The sequence below is a fragment of the Osmerus eperlanus genome, chromosome 20 (genome assembly GCF_963692335.1).
Source record: "Osmerus eperlanus chromosome 20, fOsmEpe2.1, whole genome shotgun sequence".
NCBI classification, from domain to species: Eukaryota; Metazoa; Chordata; class Actinopteri; order Osmeriformes; family Osmeridae; genus Osmerus; species Osmerus eperlanus.
The window spans coordinates 6,323,099-6,338,981 of NC_085037.1; the positions used below are offsets into that span (position 1 = coordinate 6,323,099).

The 15,883-nt window shown below is 47.4% G+C and overlaps 1 protein-coding gene across 1 annotated transcript in view; it reads right to left on the reverse strand.

The window, feature by feature from the left end:
- The window catches only part of LOC134006790 (retinoic acid receptor beta-like), a 73,281-nt gene that overhangs the window by 41,023 nt on the left and 16,375 nt on the right, over positions 1-15,883 (reverse strand). The window contains exon 2 of the mRNA XM_062445827.1: positions 7,668-8,099. Within this exon, the coding sequence (XP_062301811.1) occupies positions 7,668-7,863 (196 nt within the window). The 5' untranslated portion in view covers positions 7,864-8,099. The remainder of the gene's footprint in view (positions 1-7,667; positions 8,100-15,883) is intronic.

Genomic DNA, 15,883 nt, shown 5'->3' on the forward strand with positions numbered 1-15,883 from the left:
CACGGATTGTGTGTGTGTGTGTGGGGGGGGTCATTGTTGTATTGGCATTAAGCTGGCAGCAGAGAAGCTGAATCAACGTTGGTGTAAAGAGAGAGCCGGCATGGTGGGACTACACACACTAGAGGCCGATGCTGACGTCACGCCTTGGATTCCAGAACGCCGGCATGCTATCTAAAACCCCACACGGGCCGGCATTACGACACATTTGTTTGGTTCAGTGTAAACAAACAAAGCCACCACGAAGAGGGGTCTTCTGAACAGCTATATTGCGGGATCTCTGTGTAAAAAAAGGCCTTCGGTCTGGCTGTTTCTTTTACCCCCCAATCCCTACAGTACTCCTCCACTTTCAACTGATTGTTCTTTTCCTCTCTCTCTCTCTTAAAACGCTCTGGTGCTTGCATCTCTCTCTGCTGGTTGATATCACTCTGCTCCCAGAACCCTGGATGTGAAAGGGTCGTGCTTTCAACTTCCGCCCATGACTTCTGCAGGTTAAGCAATCGACCCAGTAAATGTGTCGTTAGTGCTTTCTCACTGCAGAGTTGGTTTAGGGCACTGGGTCATGTCTTTGTCTGAGGTTGACAGTACTCTAGCCAGAGATGGGGCCAGAGAGACGGAAATAAAGAGAGAGAGGGAGATAGAGAGAGAGAGAGGGAGATAAAGAGAGAGAGTGATGTAAAGAGAAGCACAAAGATGAGGAAAAAGACTAAATGGAACATACAACTTTTCAAATATGCCATTTAAAATGTGGCTATGATATTCTTTCAGATCCATACACTTCAACTCTCTAGAAACACCTTGAACCCACCAAGCAGCCATTTGTGAATGTGAAGTATTCGTTTTTCCTTCAGAATTTTATTTTAAGTTGTCCTGGCACTCAAAACAGAAACCAACTCAATTAGCTCCAACCTGCTTGTAAAGCCCTGCATAGAATAACAGATGTCATTGCCAGTGCTTCAATGAAGGCTGAGCAGGGAGAGCAAAATCCCTGACGTGAAATCACAGAAATCACTGTCATCAAGATATCCATCGTTCCCCTTTATCTTTCATTCTTGTTTATATTCAGCGCTGCTGCATCCATGTAGCCATTGTATCATCTGACCTCAGAGCAGCACGGGCCTCCACGACCCCTCGCCAGCGGTGCCCTTTTCAAAGGCCCGCATCCCTGCATCGCCGCACAGAAACACGGCGGCCCCTTCCCCTCCACCAGAGAAGAGCCACGAGCAGAAATAACCTTTTGTTGAAGCCTCTCAAAACTAAAACAGCTCTCCAGTTTGCTGGCCTGCCTCCAAGAAAAACTCCCTCAATTAGAGGGATCTGTTCATGGCTTGTGCGTGCTCGTGGATATGGTGGGCCCTCCAGGCTCCTAGCAGAAGTACAGGCCCCTAAGAAAGAAGCCTCTATGCTCTGTCCGCAGAGGAGATAAAGCCACCTCTATCAGAACCTCTACCTTCATAGCACACCACCACGCTAGCCACATGCTTGCTGAGCACACACAGGCATCTGATTGATGAGCCGTGATGTGGCTGGGGGCTATATATAACCGGGTGGTACACAAAAAGCCCAGCATTGCATGCTAGCTATGGGCCAGAGTTGGGGTACACACACACGCATACACACAGTGCCTCAGTGTGTGCCATGCCGTGACTGATCACAGGAGAGACAGAGAAGCTCAGGCTGTCTGTGGGAACCGGCCTCTTTCACACACCCTGCGTACGGGACAGATGATGGTATATGACTGATCCACTTGTGGAAGATTCGGCAGCGAGCACATAAGGGTACTGTGTGCACGCTGTATCTGGGTACAGAGTGTGTGTTCGGTGTTCTGGAGTGCAGGCTGTTTTGCATGACTGCGCGCAACACATTAAGCAGAGTGAATGCCTCTTCCTCTCTGTAATTGAGGCTGGAGATCTTGCCTACTTATCTCTGAGAGCAGGCGGGAGCTTTCCTCTCAGTCCCACACATTACTGTAGGTCTCAACGCACCGTGCAGCATTCAGGATCTCCTTTGTGAGGGAGCTTTGGGGCTGCCGCTCATTTCTCACCCTTTTTTCTTTCTCCCTTTCCGAGGCTAGATCAAATGCGGGGGGAAACGCGAGTGTGAAAACCTCCTTCTAAACCAAGCTTTTCTTTCCTTCATTCCTTCACATTGACCAGGTTCTATTCGTGGTTGTGTGACTCTTACCCACTTACACAGCACCGGATAGGGATGAGAAGGGTAGCTGTGTGACAGCTACTAATCAAACCGCCAGGATATTTCAAAAGAATGTTCAAAGAGCCTCACGTCCACAAAGGAACGACGCAGACATGTTAATGGAAACAGAAGATACAGAATCAATTCTCTGCGGCGTGGACCACAAGTTCACCGTGTCCTGTGTTTGACTCTTCTCTCCCCCCCCTCGCTGCCTGTGGCTCCACCCCATCTCTCGCTACTCACACTTCCCCCCCCGCTGATGAAATCTACCCCCCCCCCCATCTTCCCCCATGGTTGGGCTGGAACCCCTCCCCCTCCCCCCCTCCAAGTCCACCCACCCCTCCTCCACTCCCATACCACCCACCACCATCGAAAAAAAGTGTGATCTTTAAAGCGACCCGCATCGCGGTGGATCTCCCAAACAAAGAGATGCTCTCCGGCCCGCTTTGTAGCGACGGGCCTCTCAGAGCAAACAGGGCGCTGAGAACTGCTTTTTCATTGTCTCATCTTCAAGGGGTAATAAATTAAACCCGGGACAGCCAGACAAGCTGCTACAGGGAGAGAATAAGAATGCTACCGTTAAAAAGGCTGGCTTTCAATCAAAGTCCATTCAAAGAATAGTCGTGGTTTTGTATGGACGCATGTTGTGCCTATTAATGAACGTACAAAAGAGGCAATTTTCTTGATTTATGTGTGGCAACCATGGAGAGCCCAGTGTGAGCGCGGGCAGGGAAGGCCTTTACATTAGCGCCAGCTCCAGGCTTTCTTAGACTGACACAGAGGGGACAAATGATATGATACTGGTGTCTGTGTTACAGGGAGATGCACTTGTTTGTTCATGGACAGCTTTAACTAGTGGTCCGTGTTACACCCGAGGAATCACCAATGGTTTTCTATATACATGTAGAGAGACAGGCGACTTCCCCGGCCACATTCTCATGATCAGAAGCCTGCACGGCCCTCTCCTCGCCCAGCGGGCCAAGGCGGTCCTGGGACAACTGCTAAGCTCCGTAATCAAAGCACCATAATTCAAAAGTCCCTGCTCCCCCCCAAAAAGTGATTTGTTTTGAAGGGGGGAGTGGGAGCACGTCGTGCCCTCGAGGTGAAACCTTTCTGTTTGTTTTTCACTTCGTCTTCCCCGGCTTTGCCGTGTTGTCATTTCAGCATCGACAGTATTTGGAGTTTGTTGATGAGCTGATGAAGCTCATGTCTCCAGACAGCTCGTGAATTGGAGACGATTGATGGCCAACCTCAGAGAGTAGGGGCCTCAGAGACTGAAGCCCCTCATTAGCCAACTCCAGATGTGTGCCAGATGTGTGTGTGTGTTTGCAAGTCCGAGTATTTGCATGCATGTGTGTGTGTTGATGTGTGTGTGTTTATGAGAGTCCAAGCAAGTGCGCGTGTGTGTATGCGTGTGCGTGCATGTGTTTGTGAGCGTACATGCATTTATGTGTGTGTGTGTGTTTATGCAAGCCATCAAGGCAGCAGAAGAAGCTGTGTTCCCCTGGGGTAAAAGAGAGACTCTGAACACTCCCAGATGCAGAGTTATCATATAAAATAGTGATGTGGCACAGTTCAAGAATAAAACCAGACACCCATTCAAAACAGATCAAAATGTGGAGCATGGAATAAACATACTTTGCCTAGTGAGGGAGCGTAGAGCTCTTCGCAGAGTTTTTACCACGGTGAGGAATATTTAGGAAACCCCTGGCCAAGAGTGAACTGTGAGTGAACTGTAGTAGAGGGTGCACTGAAAGGTTGAACGCAAAAAATCTCAGAGCACTGATTCCAGGCAGTGGAGAGAAGATTTTTATAGGATTATTATTGAATTTTGGGGGGAGGATATTAGCGGAACTCATGGTGGGTGTATGTTGTTTACATGAAACAATAAAAAGGTATTAGGGCTACCACCCCCCCCCACCCCCCACCCCCTCTGCCCGGTCACACAGACCTCTCTCCATGTAGAGTGACATGTAGCACACATTCATTTGCCAGCCACTTGTGTGCACATTGATTTTCAATTCAGAGGGTTACCACATGGTGTAATGAGTGAGCGCTGCATTATTCCCACTCTGCCAGAGATGCAGACTGCACGTGACCTAACTACTCTGCCACGGATGCTAAGATCCTGTGAACAACTAACGAAGGAAACAGACGACATCGAACACTGCAGGAGAAGGGACTAGAAAATAAAACATGAGAATGAATAGGGGATATAGTTTGTGTGTGTGTGTGTGTCTGAAGTCTATGAGGGAGATCACAGAGTACAGCCCAGGGTCGACATCCAGACATTTTTGAACATTTTTTTATATAAAAGTCTAAAGAATATTTTGTTGGTGTGTGTTCAGTGAAGAATCCAGTATCTCGATGGTTGCTTTACTTGATCATTCCTCAAGTCTGTCGACAACAGAAGAAAACCCTTGTTCAAAGGTCTTGGTGAGCGTGAAAGTGATTCAGTAACAATGTTGAGCCTTTGTCACAGTTGAAAATACCAAAACAATTATAATTGAACTATGTACTACCATTATGCCTTGCACACAATATTTGTTAATTTGATAAAATATTATTTCACCCTGAACTCCTAGACTCCTAGACCACTGCTCCTCCGCGTCGAGCCAGTTGAGGTGGCTCGGGCATCTGATCAGGATGCCTCCTGGATGCCTCCCTGGTGAGGTGTTCTGGGCACGTCCCACTGGGTAGAGGCCCCGGGGAAGACCCAGGACATTGACTGGTTCGACAACCAACACACTATGCTATAAAGGCTAAATCTCTCTAAATATGCTAAATCTCTCTTTGAATAATCTACATTGAAGACAAACAGATTGAGTCCTTTGACATTGTCATGTATCTGCTGTCAGCTTAAAACAATGTAATGGGAACCATGACAACCCAGTCATAGTTTTCCGTGTGCAGCAAAAAAAAATGAGGTTGATAGTTTTCCAGAACTTTTCGTGGTATTTTTCAGTATCTTAGTGTGTTTTAGTTTTTCAACAAAGAGCAAAAAAATTAAGACAGTGTAAATACTTGTATGCCTCCATGGCAAACTTTATCAGAATTTTGTTGGATCATAAATATCAGCCTGCTATGTTTCACACTTTTTCAAAATGTTTTCATAAAAGTAAATAAGATCCTCAAAGTTATCCGTGAATTGAGAGATATCATTTCCAGGACACAGAAAAGGAATGTTGCTCTGAGCGTTTTTTTTAAATGATAGATGAGGAAGTATCAGCATTCTGGCTGTCAGATAAAAGCTGTGCTAAGCCTCCGCAGGGTCATGTGCAGGTAGCGTTCTGGCAGGTGGAGAGCACAGGTAACCCTCCTCCTGGCTGCCAGACGGACAGAGAGGGGGATGAAGTGAAAGAAGGATGACAGGCGAGGAGCCGGTGGAAAGTTTCTGACAGATGGGAGATGATAGATGGTTAGGGAAGGCAGGAACCAGGAATAAGACCCTGACATGCAGGGAACCACATCTCTCTTTTCTTCTGTCTGTACGGAGACCCATCCATTGTGTTAACTATGTACTAGCCATAGTACATTACAGCATAGACAACACGTGTGTGTGTCTGTGTGTGTATATGAGTCTTGACTATGCCTTCTCTCCAACAATAGATTACAGACATACTCTTTGTTCTCTCTCTCTCTCTCTCTCTCTCTCTCTCTCTCTCTCTCTCTCTCTCTCTCTCTCTCTCTCACACATTCTCTCTATCACATTCTCACACACACACCCTCCCTGTTCACAGAGAATTTCTGATCTTGACTGGGTCAATGAGATATACTCAGTAACAGTAACTGTTCATCAGCATTTAAGCTACTAAAGAAATAGTTCTCTTTTTACACCATCTTCAACCTACTTGTTCAAACTATTTTGATCATGTCAATTAGTAGATACAGTACCAGTCAAAAGTTTGGACACATTTTCACATTCAGGAAAATGTGTCCAAACTTTTGACTGGTACTGTATATAACTCTCACATCAGCTTCATTATCAGTTTCTAAAAAAAGACCAACATGCTCTGAACACAATGCAAACAGGGCTCAGTTTGAGGCTCAATAGAGCAACAGAAAAACCAGCAATAGGGATGCTTCATAAAGTCTCCACAATCATTCTCAGGTTAGCTTGGCGAGAACACGATGTCTCAAACCGAAATGAAAACGCTTTTAAAGAGCGAGGCGTTCAGGCGACGTACACGGACGGCTTGGCTCATGTCTTGCTTTTCTCTTAGCTGTGCGTGGAGACGGCAGCACCCACGGCCGAGATCAAGTGAGAGAAACGGCAACATGTAAACAAAGCAGCTCTAACACTTGAGTGTAATTGCCCTGGCACTGCTGTCTATGTGCCGTCTTTCTTTGCACTTCACAAACGAGTGCCACGGAACTCCACACCCCCCCAGAGAGACTCCAGTTCAGGCTGCCTCAGAGCACCTCCTCCCTGGGCATGGGAAGCCAGAACGCCCCCCGGGGTGAACCTGACAGGTGGATTTCATGACACAGAGTTATGTTTTTTGTTTTTTATTTTATTAGGGGGGAGGAGGGTTGGGGTGTACGGGGGGGGTGGGGGACAGCACCACACGGCTAAATAGATAACGTAACCCAGGGACGTTGTCAAAATATGACAGCGGTGGAGGGAAAAATCACCCGGGGCCAATTACTGTGTGAGAAATAATCAGCTCCACACCCAAGTCTACTGTATATCTTGATTATCTGCTGAGATGGTTATTGCTAGATTCTGTGTGATTGCCTTACAAACCCCTACCCACATACCCAGAAAACCCTCTTCTCCTCCCCTTCCTCTCCCTTCTACCCTGAACTCTTGAAACAGAATCCCCTAGTTATTTTTCTGCGGATCATTCACAGGGACGTGTTGGGCAGGAAAGAAATATATTCCAAATCTATTATTTATCTGTCCGTATTGACAGTACCTCACAGATGAGGGACCACCAATCAGAGAGGCTCAGAATAGAGGCCGTAATGCAGGATAAAAAAAACAGGGTCTGACCGAAACACACATTCCCTGATCTGTTTGGACAAGGCCATCTGCTTACTCACTCATACACAAGAACTTTAGCCTGGCTGCCTGAAATTGATTGCAAACCCTTCAAATGTTAATAAGAGTGATGGTCTGACAAAAATATACATCATATATGTATTGACAAGCACATTAGGCAGAACAAACAGTCTGCAGCAGTGCTGAAGTATGCTGGGACTGAGCTGAAGGGTCAACAGTGTGTGTGTGTGCGTGTGTGCGTGTGTGTGTGTGTGTGTGTGTGTGTGTGTGTGTGTGTCTGTGTGTGTGTGTGTGTACAGTGCCGTATAGTATTGATTACTGATTCAATAAATCACAGGAACATTATTTGTATAGATAAGTATAACTTAGCAGCAGCATTGGTGCTCTTTTGAAGCCAGGCCCACACCGTCCTTCTTCACACAAGCAACCCGAGGCCATCCCACAAAGCAGTGCGGCGGCGGGGGTAGCTGACCTGCAGGCGATGGCGTGCTGCTGCTGGAAGGCAGCTGGACGTGCAGCCTGGACGGCGCGGGGGGCCGCCCCAGCGAGCTGATGACCGTGGGGAAGAGGAAGGGGTAGACCCCGGCGGGGCGGTAGCGCCTCATCTGGACGTGCGGGGGGGGGCTGCTGCTGCGGCGGCGCGTCTGGGTCCGGCTGGCTGTCTTCATCACACTGCCGCGGGCCGGGCGGCACCGAGGGCCGAGGGCAAGGTGGGGAGGACGCACGGCGCTGCCTCACACCAGGGCAAGGAGGCCATCCGTCAGGGCCCCCTGGCGGCGGGCTACTGGGCCTGGGGTGGGCTCTGCGGGGTCGGACCCTCCTCAGCCCTCCAGGGGTGCATGGTGACGGAGAGTGGAGGTCCAGCGGAACGCACACCGGCTCACACACCTAGGTCAACAAAGCCCTGGAACGAGACGGACACACACAAGGAAGATGAGGTGAGCTGATAAAACTCATGTGAGGTACACCTAGTGATAGTCCAATCCATCACCGGGAGTTTATATAGTCACGGTATGGTGGCTCACAATGTTCAATCCAGGTGTTGTAGCGAGATAGCTTATCATCTGCCCTCTGCTCCCTCCCCTGCCCCTTTTCCCTAGCCCTGCCTCTATTCCCTAGCCCTGCCTCTGCTCCCTCCCCTGCCCCTGCCCCTTTTCCCTAGCCCTGCCTCTATTCCCTAGCCCTGCCTCTATTCCCTAGCCCTGCCTCTATTCCCTAGCCCTGCCTCTATTCCCTAGCCCTGCCCAGCTCTCTAACCCCTCTCCTCGCCCCTGCTCCCTACCCCTTCCCCTTCGTCCAACAGGCCGCTCTCTCGTCCCGGACAGGAAACCAAACGAGTGGGGAGGAGCGGAGGTGTCATAAGACTTCTATTCTAAATCCTGTTTAACAGAGTTATAAACTGCGGAGGCATAATGGTGGTCCATAAGGCCCTAATCTGCAGTAAGGGGGCCGTTAAAGTGATGTGAAACTACACTTCATAATTAACGACCAGCGGATAATGTCTGCCGCCGAGCTGCCTGGCGGCAGACAGAGAGGAGAGAGAAGGAGGGACAGAGGAGGAGGAGAAAGGAGAAGAAGAGGGCAAGATTCCAGCCTTGATAGCAAATCCCCAAGCACCACTTTTTATTTAAGGCTCGTATTTATCCAGCATTCATTCATAGAATCACATTATAAACGAGGTCATGTATAATACTGTATATGACTTCTGGTACAATTTAAGCGGAGGCCGGGAGGTTGGTGTGGAGTCATATTCAAACTGCCTTTTCCCTGTGGTCAAATACACTGCAGTACATGAAGAATACATTACACTATGATATGCTGCAGTATGCTGAACCTCACCTCACACAACTCTCAGAGGACACAGACAGAGAGGCAGAGGAAGAGATGAAGAGAGGAGAGTGGGAGCGCACGGAAAAGAGAAAGAAGCAATGGAATACATTGTGAACGACCGAGAGGGGGGGGGGGGGGGGGTGAGGCGAGGAGAGACAGACAGACAAGAGAGGGAAAAGCAAAGAGAGAGCTGCTCCCTGTTTGATATCCCCCCCCCCCCTCTCTCGCCTTGTCTCGAGGTAGCATCAATATTATCCCATCCGTTTGAATATAGCGCCTCAGATGAGGAAGAGCAGATACCCAGAGCTGGAAGGAGGGAGTGTTGAATGTGTACAAAAAAAAAGAAAGACAATTTGAATAAAAAATGGACAAACAGCAAAAGCACAGAGGTATAGTGCTTCCTCATTGGCTGGGCCTGAGGGACTGGTGTGCAGCGGAGGGTGTCCTCGACACTCTCAATAACAGGTTGGAGTCATGGCTCCCGTGGAGCGAGGGGAGGAGAGATAACAGACAGCTCGCTGGCAGACACAGCTGCTTATCAGTCAGTCTGGTTCACCAGGCTGCTCTCTCCCCTGGGCTTTCTCATACAGTCACTTATATTTTAATCAAGAGAAAAGAAACACACAACTCGGTTTGACTCTATTCTACTCCTGCTTGAAAAGAATGCGCATTTTACATTTGTTCATGTTTTGGTTCAGACTTTGAATCTTCCTTTGAAATGTATGTAAAGGAGGGATGGCTTGTGTGTGTGTGTGTGTGTGGGCGGGTGCGGGGTGTAACTATTGTCTGTCCAGAAACTGTAGTAGCAAACTTAAAATACTTTAGTGGCAAGTACAATGCCATACATTTCCTCTCTACAAATACAAATTCAAACAATGTGATATATTGATATTCACTACCGTTCAAAAGTTAGGGTTCACTTACTTGTGTACTTGTCTTCATGAAAACACATGACATTTGAATAGGAATATGAGCAAAATGAATAGTAAATAATAATTGATTATTTTTAATAGAACTAATTATTGTGTCCTTCAAACTATGTTTTTTCCATGGTATTTTTATTTTCTAAAACCAGACATTTCTAAGTGACCTGCCCATGTCAATGTCTCCATACAGATATATTTTTGACAGAGCCTTTGAATGGTTCAGCTGAGGAGAAATTAGTTGTTCATATTTTCTCCCAGACCCATCATTATACTCCGTAATTTAAAAAATGAAAGACAGAAATTAGCGGACTCCTGTAGGAAATGATCACCATTTCCAACCTTTTTCAATTGGCTCCAGTGAACAAAAACACAATTTTTGTTACACAAAAGCATTCGAAAATTTCCCACTTGGGTAGCATATGTTTTTAGCCAAACCCTGCTAATTCAATGAAGGCTGACTCATTTATGGCCAGACTAGTTTTTAAGTAGGTTTCATCGTACTGTTACTTTTTATTATGTTAGTATAGATAAATACTATGTGTTATTTATTTTCTAAATCATATAATCCATTAACTGAGAGAGAATGAGAAATTGCAAGAAGAACTCTTTACAAAACCCTTCAACAAGCAGAACTCCAGGAGATATGATTTGAGTTGCTGATACCAAATTATTTTAGCAAAGTTTCCTTTCACCAAGAAAACATCCTGGTACCATGTTTATTTCTACATCCCACAGGAGCAGTACATACATTGTTATACTTAAAAGTGAAAAAAACACTTTCAGGAAACAATTCACTTCTCTACAAGGTAGAAGTCCTATGAGGGGTTTACTGTAGAAGGGGAATAATTTATGAGGTTTAATTTAGAAAAGTTACAGGCGCTGCCGTTTGCACCGACAGACGCCCAATGCTGTGTATAAATAGGATCGTATACTGAAAAACCAGCAAATCCATGTGGTAGAAATACCAGTCTGAGTAGGGGAAACGTGATAAACAAATTAATCCAGGGACAAACCAAACTGACCTGTCTGATTCCACTTGCCTCTGCTGACCTCACCTCAAATAGGCGTGAACAATGGTGCTTAAAAGGCTGAATGCCTTTTTCTCTCTCTCTACCCCTAACCCATGCCCCGCGCACGCGCTAACCCATTTTTTTCTTTCTTTATCTCCCTTTTTAACTCTCTCTACAGCCCCCCCATCTCTCTCTACCCCCCATCCATGTCCAACCTCTTTATCTCTTCATCCCTCCTGTGTCTTTCTCAGTCTATCCTATCCTCTCTCTCTCTCTCTTCTCTCTCCCCCTCTCTCTCTCTCTCTCTCTCTCTCTCTCTCTCTCTCTCTCTCTCTCTCTCTCTCTCTCTCTCTCTCTCTCTCTCTCTCTCTCTCTCTCTCTCTCTCTCTCTCTCTCTCTCTCTCTCTCTCTCTCTCCCCTCTCTCTCTCTCTCTCTCTCTCTCTCTCTCTCTCCCTCTCTCTCCAGCAGATAGCCTGGGTCCCTGCAGTAGCATCCCCTTGATAGATGGAGCATCCCCTGACGCCAGCCCTGAGCATCTGGATCGCCGCCACATTGACCCGGCCACGCCACGCCACCCTACGCTACCACGCCTCAGAGGAAGGTCAATGCTATCGAACGGCATCCTGGGTATCGACAAGGTCATCAATCCGGGCCTGCCGCGCACACGACAGCTCTACGACAACGATTGATCGTGGATCAATCACCTCCCGGGATCAATTACAAAATCATTTTGGCATCATTTCAGCTGCGCTGCCCGATCAAAGGTCTGGGATTACAGCCCCAAGGAACATAATATATGACAGGCTCTCACCTAATCAGACAAACTACGCTGCAAACACTTCACCTTCATTATTCAAACAGAGACAACTGACTTTTTTTCACCCTCTTTCTCGCTGTGCATTATTCATCTCTGTACATGAGTGAGGCAACTTCACCGGCGTAGTCCACGTGTCTGAGGTGGTGTTTCATGTTGAACAGAGAGCGCTGACTGGGAGGAGAGGGCTGTCACTAACCCTCCCGTGACCAAGGCCTCTAGGGACTGTCTGTCAGTAGCAAATGTCAAAAAGCTTCAGCACTATTATTTCACACACACACACACACGCGCACACACACGGTTCGAGCACAAACACATGCACACATACTGTACACACGCAAACACACACACATACACACCCTCTATGTTTGGCTCGAAAGAGATGAAATTGGGAGTGTTCCTCTTGGGGCTATTGTTATCTTCACAGCAGGCCTACAACGAGTAGATGGCTTACATCTCAACATAATCATGCTAAGTGTGACCAATCAAGCGAGACTGTAGCCTCCTCGGGGCCCACAGACAGAGGTATGGCTGTGATAACTTCTGAGTGGGGAGGTTCATACACACACACACACACACACATATACACACACACTTTCAACCCATCCAAAAGAAGATAGACAGACCGCACAGACTGAGACATTTATAACAGTGTACCAACACCGCATGCTGCCCTTTCATTCTGTCGAGGCTGGGGAGAGGGGAACTGAGGCCTGAGATTTCACTGATTCTAATGACTTCACTGTGGATTAGAGCTTTAATCAACTGGCTTCCATAAAAGCTGCCAGGCTTATCACTGCTTTCCTTTGACACAAAGAGAAAAAGTTGTGCGGATCAGATGGCTGCAGATCATGGCAACGGGTCTGGCTTTGGCTGAAATAAAAACATGGGTAACGTAAGACGGGAGTGCTGACTGCCAACACAAGGGGAAAAACATCCCTTTTCTACAAAAGGAAGCAGCGAATCCACAGTGCTTCCATCAGGAATTTGACATCTAATATACGATGCATTTTGTGTGACATTTCATCAAGGGGCCGAGGGCCACAGTCATTATATAATAGCGTAATTAGCTGGGTTTGGTATGAAAACACGCTCAGGAAAATGCGAAGCGAGATAAGGGGATAAGACGCCAATAAAGAGAGGGAAAACGTTGGCACAGAGCGTTAACGCCAGCGCCGGGGGAAAATAAGCTCCTTTTAGGCTCGAGAAGGAGCACTGAAAGACCAGCTATTGCAGTTACAACATCATCCAGTGTTTTCTTAAACTTTTCGCCACCCGGCATTCTCCGTCCTCTCACTGAGTTTGGAGCCACGCCAGGCACAATATTGTTTTATTTCTCTCAGAGGCTCCAAAGGGAAAGAGGACTTTTTTCTGTCTTTAGAGGGCTCACCAACACACGGACTGGTCACCAATCAGCAAAGCGAAAACCTCAATCCCTACTCTGAACCTTTCCAACGATAAATACTTACATACATACAGTATGACTGGTCTAAGGTCAATGTTGGGGTCTCCGGGGTCTGTTCGTGTGCCTTGGAGGAGCAGGAGGGGGAGCAGAGTTCCCACCCTGAGACAATCCAAACAGCTCATCACTCAGACAAGTGTGTTTTCACAAGCAGGGTGCAGAGTGACCAGGCATTGTCTGTGTTTCCTGTTTTCCCCTGGCCAGTCGTGTACAGTACTGTGAGAATTATGGTCCGCATGTGTTGGCTGCTCCACAGACCCAAGCCCATCGATGCATGCTGCGGAGGGACCGGTTGCCACCGGTTATCACTAGGGCGTCTGTTATGGAAACGGGGTAGTCGAGCTGTAAACCCGTAATTATAAACAAATGTGGTTTTGCCTTTGTTCATAGGAGTGCAAACATAATGGTCTGTCAGTCTTTCTTAAAAAGGTTCCTTATTGACTACCCCTTAGAAACGTTGACTTAATTGACCAAGTAAATCTGCCGTCTCTGTGGCTTTGTGCGGCAGCTTCATCCTTTCTCCTGTGCTTTTGTCGAAGCCTCTGCTTGCGAGGTTCTAATTAAAGTGGAGTGCCTGACATTGTGGGGAAAAAAGCAGTAGTATGAAGTGTAGTGCTCTCCACAGCACACAAATATCAACACATAATTGTTGATAGCTGTGTAAATATACACACGCACACACACCATCACATTATTGTCTGTGCTTTGCTTTGTAAAACACATTATTAACTGGACGTCAGGCATCTTGTTGGCTGGTTGATCCCTCAAGCCCATGTAAGGAACAGAGCCAGAAGATGATGATGTGTTTTGGATGATATAGCATCTCTGTGAGTGGGAAAGAGATGGAAAGGGTCAAGGGAGTGAGAGAGAGACAAAGACAAACTATATAGAGTTGATAATAAGGGGAAGCTGGGTAAGGTATCCCAGTGATAGGGTCACAACTCACTGGACAGTGAGAGTGGCAGTGAGGGACGCAGAGATGGACAAAGCAAGGGAGGCAGGGAGTGAGGGAGGGACGCAGTGAGGGAGGCAGGGAGAGAGGGAGGTAGGGAGTGAGTGAGGCAGGGAGTGAGGGAGGCAGGGAGAGAGGGAGGGAGGCAGTGAGGGAGGCAGGGAGTGAGGGAGGGAGGCAGTGAGGGAGGCAGGGAGTGAGGGAGGGAGGCAGTGAGGGAGGCAGGGAGAGAGGGAGAAACGCAGAGAGTGAGGCAGGGAGTGAGGGAGGTAGGGAGTGAGTGAGGCAGGGAGTGAGGGAGGCAGGGAGAGAGGGAGGGAGGCAGTGAGGGAGGCAGGGAGTGAGGGAGGCAGGGAGTGAGGGAGGGAGGGACGCAGGGAGGAAGAGATACAATGAAGAGTTCGAGAGATACTCTGAGATGAACACTCTTGTGTATTATTCTATGGAGAGTTATTGGCGCTGGGTCAAGCTCAATGTGTCATTGGAGGAAGGGAAGCATGGATGGGAAAAATGCAGAGAACAAGTATCTTCGATGGACAATCCTACTTGCTTGCGTGTGCTCTCAGTGTTGCTGCTCCCTGAACACATGTCATACTTGTAAGACAAATAATTGTTCCTTCTTCTAGAGAACCCTTTGAAGGTGTCAGAGCATAGAGAAACAAGACAAAGGCGACTCTGCTCCATTCCCTTCCATTAGGAGACAAAAGGAACATTAAGTGAGGCAGATGAACATCACGCAGCGATCGTAATAGCCGTGATCAAAGATGAAGGCTTCTAGAAACATCTGTACGTGCCAGGCATTCCAGCTAGCGCACTGGGTCATGCGGCCATAACGGCATTCTCCAACGCTGTTCCCCACCTCCCTTTTCCCTCTCTCCTTTTTTTGTGGTGTGTGTGCATCTCTCTCTTCCAATGCCAACAGCACACAATGCTCACTCAAGCCCTGAGGAACAGCACATCAGCTCAGCGCCAAGGCAAACAGAAGCAGCGGGAAGGAGATAACAACATAATACAACCGAAAGGATAGCCCATTTCATCAAGTACTGGGAGTGTACTATGCAGTGCACAGATAGACAGCCATTCTCTCCACACATCTGCATGCTGCAATAGGTTTTGATAGAATACAAGAACAATCGATGTCTCTCTAACTTCTGTTTTCCTTGCCTATCCGTTCAAATCAAATCAAATCAAATTTATTTGTATAGCCCTTTTTACACGCAAGCATGTCACAGAGGGCTTCACATATGCCCATAGAACTGCCCCTCAACCAACCTAAACCCTCAAGGAAGACAAGGAAAAACTCCCAAAAAACTCAATCAATTTCTGTTTGCAGCCTGTACACCCACTGCTGCTCAATGTTTCCATGGGCAACAACCAAGAGCCGTAGCAAATCTCTTCAAACAGCCTGACATCTTTCTTCATCATCAAATCTAAAAAGGATAGGCCTATAGCTTACAACTTCTCAAAAATCAGGTAAGGCGGACACCTAATTAGAAATGGAAAGGGGGCAGTCAGCATATTCTCTCGTCAAAGCTGAATATTAAAGAGTATAGAAAGAACACCAGAATGGATCGTCGTTTCATTTCTGTCCGTGAATGCATTTCTGGTAGCTGGTCCCAAGAACTCATAATCCGTGTCGTCTTTCATTCCGCGGCGGGAGCGCTTGGCGTATTGCGATATGGAAATAAGAAGA